The sequence below is a fragment of the Chiloscyllium plagiosum genome, unplaced genomic scaffold, assembly GCF_004010195.1.
Source record: "Chiloscyllium plagiosum isolate BGI_BamShark_2017 unplaced genomic scaffold, ASM401019v2 scaf_82987, whole genome shotgun sequence".
In the NCBI taxonomy this organism is placed as follows: domain Eukaryota; kingdom Metazoa; phylum Chordata; class Chondrichthyes; order Orectolobiformes; family Hemiscylliidae; genus Chiloscyllium; species Chiloscyllium plagiosum.
Genome location: NW_025207123.1, coordinates 3268 through 12565, shown reverse-complemented (window position 1 = coordinate 12565; position 9298 = coordinate 3268). Strand labels below are relative to the sequence as shown.

The window sequence follows — 9298 nt, the reverse complement described above, 5'->3', positions numbered from 1 at the left end:
TAGTGCTCAGGGATATGTAGGTTAGGGTGGATTGTCCATGCTAAATTACCCCATAGTGTTCAGGGATGTGCAGGTAAGGGTGGATTGGCCATGCTACATTACCCATAGTGTTCAGGGATGTGCAGGTTAGGGTGGATTGGCCGTGCTAAATTACCCATAGTGTTCAGGGATATGCAGGTTAGGGTGGATCGGCCGTGCTAAATTGCCCATAGTGGCCAGGGATGTGCAGGTTAGGGTGGATTGGCCATGTTAAATTACCCATAGTGTTCAGGGATGTGCAGATTAGGGCGGATTGGCCATGCTAAATTACCCATAGTGTCCAGGGATGTGCAGGTTAGGGTGGATTGGCCATGCTAAATTACCCATACTGTTCAGGAATGTGCAGGTGAGGGTGGATTGGCCATGCTAAATTACCCATAGTTCCCAGGGATGTACAGGTTAATGTGGATTGGCCATGCTAAATTACCCATCGTGCCCAGCGATGTGCAGGTTAGGGTGGATTGGCCATGCTAAATTTCCCAGAATGCCCAGGGATGTGCAGGTCTGGGTGGATTGGCCATGCTAAATTACCCATAGTGCTCAGGGATGTGTAGGTTAGGGTGGATTCGCCATGGGGAATGCAGGATTACAGGGATGGGGTGGGATGCTCTTCAGTGCAGACTTGCTGGGCAGAATGATCTCTTTCTGCACTTTGCGGATTTTATGAGGCTAAAGATAGAGCGACTTTGAGTATGGTTTGGTTTCGGAGACTTGATGGAGGCAGCTGAAGTCCTGAAGGGATTGAATTTATCAGGGAACACCATTCCTGCAAGCGGGAGAATCACAAACAGAATGGCACAAGGGTTCGGACAATTGGTTTATAAAAAAAAAATTGGGACATCATGTTGGGGTTGTACAGGACATTGGTGAGGTCTCGTCTGGAGCACTGTGCCCAGTTCTGGGCGCCCTGTTACAGGAAGGAGATTATTAACCCGGAGAGGGCTCAGAAGGGATTTACCAGGAGGTTGCTGGTATGGAGGGGTTTGAGGTATAAGGACTTTTCTTTCATGGAGATCGAGGAGCAATCTCACAGGAGATTTACAAAATTATGAGGGGCATAAATAAGGTGAAGGGCAGCTTTGTTTCCCTGAGGGCGGGCATTTTCAAGATTAGGGTGGTGCGCACTTTTGAAACGAGAAGAGAAAGATTTAAAAAGGACACAAGGGACAAATGTTTTTACAGACACTGGTCCGTGCGCGGAATGAATTTCTAGAAGTAGAGGTGGGTGCGGGTACTGTGACAGAAGATCAGCACGTGTGCAGGACAGGTTTGGAGGGATACGGGCTGAGTGCAGGCAGCTGGGATTAGGTTAGTTTGGGATTTGCACGGACTGGTTGGAGCGAAGTGTCCGTTTCTGTGGCGCCCGTCTCTGTGGCGACAAGAGGGGAAACCCGTTCGAGGTCGTGACTGAAACACGATGCCTGAAAAGGCAGAGGGAGCAAACTGAACAAGGATGCTGGAGAATGACCAGAAGGAGGGGGAACACTGACAGTGCTGTGGAGGCAGAGGGGGATTAACCTGTCAGCTCCATTAAAGAGCCGCACAGGTATAGTTGCTGGTTCTGCGTCTCCCATAAAACAGACCAGCCAAGGCAGGTGAGCTTTCCAACCATGAGGAACGAGAACGGGACTGGTGAGCAAAGAGATGATTGCATTCGAACTGAATTGAGTGGCTCTGTTTCAGATTCTACCAATGTGTTGCCATTCTAAAGATTGAGGGCTGGTAAGGGATTGGATGGGGTGGGGGGGTACGGGGTTGGCGAACGCCGGTTACTTGAAGGAACGTGATGCTCTGTGAGAGACCTCCTGACAGGAGGTTGCCAGACCTGAAACGCTGCTTTCGCGCGGATCCTCGCGGCCAGCAGGAGGACGCACTGCGCATTTAAGCTTCCGGAACTATCCATTTCACCCACCAGCAGCGGGAAGCTCTACAATGGAAGAGGAACGGAAAACTGAGATTCAGGACGCAAATCCCCATCCCATTCGCTCCCACCGCACACAATCCCAATGGATCCAAACCCCCTTCCCATTCACTCCCACTGCACACAATCCCAATGGACCCAGACCCCTTCCCATTCACTCCCACCGCACACAATCCCAATGGACCCAAACCCCTTCCCATTCACTCCCACTGCACACACTCCCAATGGACCCACACCCCTTCCCATTCACTCCCACTGCACACAAATCCCAATGGATCCAAACCCCTTCCCATTCACTCTGACCATATACAATGTCAATGGAAACAACCCCTGTCCTATTTACTCGCACTGTAGTCAATCCTATGTTCACAAACCCTTTTTTTCACATCCCCTCCCTCCCCCCACCGACGTTCAATAGCAGCGGTGTGTACTATCTACAAGATGCCCTGCAGAAATTCACCCAAGATCCTCAGGCAGCACCTTCCAAACCCCACGGCCACTTCCATCCAGAAGGACAAGGGGCAGCAGATACACCAGCCTCCTGCAAGTTCCCCTTTGAGCCCCTCACCATCCCGACTCGGGAATATATTGCCATTCCCCTCAGTGTGCCTGGGTCAGAATCCTGGAATTCCCTCCCTCAGGGCATTGTGGGTCTACCCACAGCACACGGACTGCAGCGGGTCAGGAAGGCAGCTCACCCCCACCTTCTCAAGGGGGACAACTAGGGACGAGGCAATCAATGTTGGCTATCGTGCCAACATCTTACGGGTGAATTAATAAAAATGAAACTCCCACAACACACAATCCTAACTGACCAAATCTCTTCACATTCAGAGAGAGGAAAGGAGGTATTGATGAGGAGTAGGGAACCACAAAAAGGGGGGGGGGGGAAATAACAGGAAGGGGGGAGGGGAGAGCGAGAGAGGCCAAGGATGTGGAAAACCTGCCTCCCGCAGACCTGGAAGTGAGTTACCCGAGGGAATGCACTGCGCCCCCAACCCAACACCCCAAACAGGTCAGCAGGGCAAACGCGGACTTACTTCGCCAGGACCCGCCTGCTGAGTCCCCGAGTACGTTGCGTTGAAGTGGTAATGCGGTGATGTCGAGCTCATGTGGATGGTGTGAGCAGCCTGTGGAAGCACGAGGCAAGAGGTTACAGCGAGAGGCAGAGGGAGCTTTACTCTACCGACGGGAGGCCGACGGCTGAGTGGTATTATCGGCGGACTGTGCATCCAGAAACCCGGATAATGCTCTGGGGAATCCGGGTTCGATTCCTGCCACGGAGCATGAATCCATTGCCGACTGTCGGAAAATCCCATCTGGTTCATTCGTGTTGAAGATCTGAACCCCCCCGGGAGGGGCCTCACAGTTCCACGATCGGTCAAATAAACACTAGCAGCTCGGTCTCTTTTAACAAGTTTTAACAATTTATCATGACACAGGGCTTAGTTTATCCAGCAACGCAGATGTTTCGCACCTCGCTGCACTTTGGAATATCTGTGCACAATCTTAAAACACAGACAACTTTTATAGGTTTCTTAACAAACAGAACAGCCAATAAAATGACAAATAGACATAAAATTAAACCAATGATTTTTCCTGGGAACTGACATGTTTTGCGCGTCTTTATCTCCGGGACACCTGGTTTCCAAGGTCAATTGAGATACTTTGCTAATGTCATATTAGTTAATTCATATGATGAACAGGGCATTGTTTGCTAATCTCTTTCAATTAGTTCAGGAATGCGTTTTCAGCAGAGTTAGAAGCCATTTTGTTATGTTGGTGGCATTAAGAAGCCATTTTGTTATGTTGGTTGCATTAAGAAGCCATTTTGTTATGTTGGTGGCATTAAGAAGCCATTTTGTTATGTTGGTGGCATTGAGGAGCCATTTTGTAGTCAGTAAATCATGCTCCTGGTTGCTCCTGACAACAGCCTCAATCCAGATTTTGGATCCTCAATGTTATTCAGGGAAGGAAACTGCCATCCTTACCTGGTCTGGGCCTACACGTGACTCCAGTCCCTCAGCAACGGGGTTGACCTCTCAGTTGCCCTCTGAAATGGCCCAGCAAGCCGCCCAGTTGTACCAACTGCTCCAAAGCCTCAAGAAATGAAACCGGACGGGTCAGCTGGCATTGGGTCAGACGCTGGCAGAAACAGCCCTGCCTCCCCTGTGAAGACCCTCCTCACTACCATCTGGGGGGGGGGGGGCTAGTGCCAACGCTGGAAGAGCTCTCTCACAGGCTGGGCAAGCTACAGCCTGACAGTCATACTCACAGAGTCGTACCTTAGAGACAATGTCCTGGGAGAGCTCTCTCACAGACTGGGCCAACCACAGCCTGACAGAAACATACTCATGGAGTTGCACCTTACGGACAATGTCCCGGACTCCACCGTCGCCACCCCTGGATATGTCCTGTCACACCCAAGGACAGAGGGGGCAGCACACAGTGGGATACAGAGGGGAGGGAAATGATCTGAGAGTCCTCCATATTGACTCTGGTCCCCAGGACGTCTTCAGGTTAAACACGGGCAAGGAACCCTACCACTGGTCCCCCCGCACCACCCTCCCTCGGCTGATGGATCAATACCCCCCCTTCTCTGTGTAGAACCACCCTTAGAGGGCACAGAGTGTGCTCTGGGGGTGGGGCGCGGGGGGATTTCAGTGCCCACCACCAAGGGGTGGCTCAGGGACAGCAGCATTCCGGATCGAGCTGGTCGGGTCCGAAAGGACATCGCTGCTGGACTGGGGTCTGAGGCAGGTTGGGGTGTGGGGTGAGGGGGGATCCAACAGGAGGGAGAAACACCCCTACCCTCATCCTCACCAACCAGCCGGCTGCAGATGTATCTGCCCATGACAGTATCGGTAAGAGTGACCACCGCACTGTCCTGATGGAGACAAAGTCCCACCTTCCCATTGAGAATCCCCTCCATTGGGTTGGGAGGCTCTATCCCCAATGGGACAGACTTCAAACAGACCCAGCAGCTCAAGACAGGGACATCCATGAGGTGCTGTGGGCCGTCAACAGCAGCAGAACGGTCCTCCAGCACAATCTGGAACCTCATGGCCCGGTATATCCCCCCCCCCCCCGACTCACCCATTACCGTCAAGCCAGGAGGTCAACCCTGGTTCAATGGAGAGTGCAGGAGGGCATGCTGGGAGCAGCACCAGGCAGGCCAGAGGATGAGCTGTCAACCTGATGATGCCACCAACCAGCATCTGCACCAAGTGACAGACAGAGCTAAGCGATCCCACAACTAACGGATCAGATCCAAGCTCTGCACTCCTGTCACACCCAGTCATGGTGGACGATGAAACAAGTCACTGGAGGAGATCCTGCACAAACATCCTCAATGATGGAGAGCACATCAGTGCAAAAGGTAAGGCTGATGCTTTCGCAGCAATCTTCAGGCAGAAATGCACCTCAGCCTCCTCCAGTGGTCCCCAGCATCGCAGAAAGCAGTCTCCAGCCAATTCGATTCACTCCACGTGATATCAAGGAATGGCTGGATGCTTACAAAGGCTATGGGTCCTGATAACATTCCCGCAATAGTACTGCAGACGTGTGCTCCAGAACCTGCCGCTCCCCGAGCCAAGCTGTTCACGTACACAGTCACGGTGCTGGAAAAGCACAGCAGGTCGGGCAGCATCCGAGGAGCAGGAGAATCGACGTTTCGGGCAAAAAACACATCCTGATGAAGGGCTTTTGTCTGAAACGTCGATTCTCCTGCTCCTCGGATGCTGTCTGACCCGCTGTGCTTTTCCAGCACCGCTCTCATCGAGACTCTAATCCCAGTTGCAACGCTGGCATCGACACGCCAATGTGGAATATTGTCCAAGTATATCTTGAACACAAAAAGCAGGACAAAACCAACCCGGCCAATTTCCATCCCCATCAGTCCAATCTCGATGGAAGGGGTCACCAACCGTGCTATCAAGCAGCACCTGCTCAGCAATACCCTGCTCAGTGACGCCCAGTTTGGGCTTCCCCAGGGTCACTCAGCTCCTGATCTCATTCCAGCTCTGGTTCAAACACAGACAAAAGAGCTGAATCCCAGAGAGGAGGGGAGGGGAGAGGGACAGCCCTTGACATCAAGGCTGTATACGACCGAGTGTGGCATCAAGGAGCCCTGGCAAAACTGGAATTAATGGGTACCGCGGGCAAACACTCCGCTGGTTAGAGTCATACCTGGCACACAGGGGGATGATCGTGGTTGTTGGAGGGTCAGTCAGCTCAGCTCCAGGACATCTCTGCAGGAGTCCCTCAGGGGAGTGTCCTAGGCCCCAACCACCTCCAGCTGCTTCATCAATGACCTTCCCTCCACCATAAGGGCCGAAGGGGGGATGATTGCACAGTGTTCAGCACCAATCGCGACGGCTCAGATCCTGAAGCAGTCCGTGCTCAAATGCAACAAGGTCTGGATAGTATCCAGGCTCGGGCCGACACGTGGCAAGTTACACAAATGCCGGACAATGACCATCACCAATAAGAGACACTCTAATCACCGCCCTTTGACATTCAACGGTTTTACCATCATGGAATCCCCCACAGTCAACATCCTTGGGGTTACCATTGACCAGAATCTTAACCAGACTCACCACATAATCACAGTGATTACAAAAGCAGGTCAGAGACTAGGGATACTACAGCGAGTAACTCACCTCCTGACACTCCAAAGTCTATCCACCATCTACAAGGCACAGGTCAGGAGGGAATACTCCCCACTTGCCCCTGGATGGGGGCAGCTCCAACAACACGCAAGAAACTCGACCCCATCCAGGGACAAAGCAGCCCCCCGCTTGATTGGCCCCACACCCACAAACACCCCCTCCCTCCCTCCCCCCACCGACGCTCAGTAGCAGCGGTGTGTGCTATCTACAAGATGCCCTGCAGAAATTCCCCAAAGACCCTCAGGCAGCACCTTCCAAACCCACTGCCACTTCCATCCAGACCACTTCCATCCAGAAGGACAAGGGGCAGCAGGTACATGGGAACACCAGCCCCCTGCAAGTTCCCTTCTGAGCCCCTCACCATTCTGATTCGGAAATATCTCGCCGTTCCCCTCAGTGTGGCTGGGTCAGAATCCTGGAATGGACTGCAGCGGGTCAAGAAGGCAGCTCACACCCCACCGCTCACAAAATGAATTTAAAAATATATATCTAATGCTGTGCTGTTTCTGTCCTGGGAGTGTTTGATGGGGGGGACAGTGTAGAGGGAGTTTTACTCAGTATCTAACCCTGTGCTGTCCCTGTCCTGTCAGTGTTTGATGGGGGACAGTGTAGAGGGAGCTTTACTCTGTATCTAACCCCGTGCTGTCCCTGTCCTGGGAGTGTTTGATGGTGACGGTGTAGAGGGAGCTTTACTCTGTATCTAACCCCGTGCTGTCCCTGTCCTGTCAGTGTTTGATGGGGGACAGTGTAGAGGGAGCTTTACTCTGTATCTAACCCCGTGCTGTCCCTGTCCTGGGAGGGGTTGATGAATGAGATGCTTGCTGAATACTGACCTGAAAGTGTTGGCTGAGGTTTTTGTTGATGACCAGCTTGACACCTTCAATTTGTTGTGGGAAAACATCTGTCCGGTTCGGGTAAAAGGAAATTTTGAAGATTAACAGAAGAGAAGGTACGGGGTACTGAGAGGGAGCCCCGACCTAGACAGGGGAACCCCTCTGCCAATGACCTCTCTTCTTTCCTTTGACAGCAAGTGACTTCTCCCCAGAGACTGTCTACTCCCATGACCAAAACAGTGGGCACTGCTGTCTAGCGTGTCCAAGGCCCCGACTCCCCAGTGTTCACCCACACCCCCTCCCCCACCCTCTCCAATGTCAAACCCTCTGCTCCTCCCGTGCCTTCCCCACCCCATGCCACTCCCCTTGATAGTTCCTACTCCCCCTAACCCTTGACCATCACCACGACTGGTCGCCTATTCCCACTGTAAGTACCGTCTGCTGGTGACCTTTGCCCACTCTCCCCGTGGACTGCGCCCTCCCCCCCCCATTGCACTGTAACCCTTGACCCCCCATCCCAACCTTTGCCCTGTGACCCCTTGCACCCTTCCCCATTCATAACCTGAACACCCCCCCACCCCACCCCCCCGTGACCCTTGCCCCCTCCCTGACCCTTGCCCCAGCCTCCCGGTGACCCCTGACCTTTGCACCGCCGGTGCAGCCGCTCGAAGCCGCCGGGATTGTGGAGGAGGCGCCGCCGGCGCTCGGCCGCCGCCCGATTCCCCATGGGGCCGAGGGTGTGTGTGGGAATCCCCCGCTCATGGGGAGAAGGGCCCTGGACACGGAGGGAGTCCCGTCTCTGTCTCTCTCTCTCTATTTCCAGCTTTTTGAACAACACCAACCGCCGCCTACGGGCGCCGCCATCTTGGGGCTCCTCCCGCGCAGGCGCGCTGCGCACCGTCCGCCGGCGGGCCTCCACCCTCCCTGACGTCAGCCCGCCCTCCACGCCGTGACGTCAGGCCGCCCTCCACGCGCTGACGTTCACACTGGCCACCGTGTCACCCTGACGTCGGCCCGCCCTCGACGCGCTGACGTCCACACTGACCACAGTGTCACCCTGACGTCGGCCCGCCCTCGACGCGCCTGGCGTCGGCACCGACCACCGTGACATCATTGTCTTTCCCCCCCTCACCAACTGCGCAAACGCCTTGATGAAGAATCTTTATAAAGCGTCCTAGAAGGGGGCGGGGCTTAGTAATTGGTGGCGCAGCGGCGACGTCCCCGCTCCTCGCAGCGAGAGACCACGGGTTCAAATCCCGTCCCCGTCCCACAACGGAGGTGGCTCTCTCCTTGGAGAGAGGAAGGCCCTCACATTGTCTGACAGTGTGGATGGAGGCCATTTGGCCCATCCAAACCCACCGACCATGCAAAGGGTATAACACTGTAATCTTGTCATCACGTTATTGACTTGTTGAAAGTTCTGAGGAAATCACGGCTGTCCCACCTCGCCTGCACACGAAGGAAGAGTTTATTTATGCCCGAAGCGCCCAATCTCCTGCTCCTCGGATGCTGCCTGACCCAGGCTGTGCTTTTCCAGCGCCACTCTTTTCAACTATGGGAAATCCACGTCATCTACTGCGCCCAGTGTGGCTTCCTCTACATCTTGCGGATCGTTTTCAGAGAGCATCACTGGGACACCCGCACCATTGCCCCGTGGCTGAACACTTCAACTCCAGCCACCCCTCCCTCCCCCCCCCCCCCCCCCCACTTCCCCCCCAACTCCATCCTGGGCCTGGGCCTCATCCATCGCCAAACCCTACCCACCCAAAGCCTGGAGGAGGAACGCCTCCTCTTCCGCCTCAGAACCCTGCAACCATACCTGATCAATGTGGATT

The 9298-nt window shown here is 54.1% G+C and overlaps 1 protein-coding gene across 1 annotated transcript; it reads right to left on the bottom strand.

The window, feature by feature from the left end:
- Positions 1-1725: 1725 nt before the first annotated feature.
- LOC122546582 (mitochondrial import receptor subunit TOM40B-like) lies at positions 1726-8416 on the bottom strand. Its single transcript, XM_043685266.1, has 4 exons — positions 8106-8416; positions 7464-7531; positions 3001-3090; positions 1726-1966 (listed from the first exon to the last, which is right to left on the bottom strand). Exons 1-4 carry the CDS (start codon positions 8188-8190, stop codon positions 1745-1747), a joined length of 465 nt encoding a protein of 154 aa, XP_043541201.1. The 5' UTR covers positions 8191-8416; the 3' UTR covers positions 1726-1744.
- Between the last annotated feature and the right edge of the window lie 882 nt (positions 8417-9298).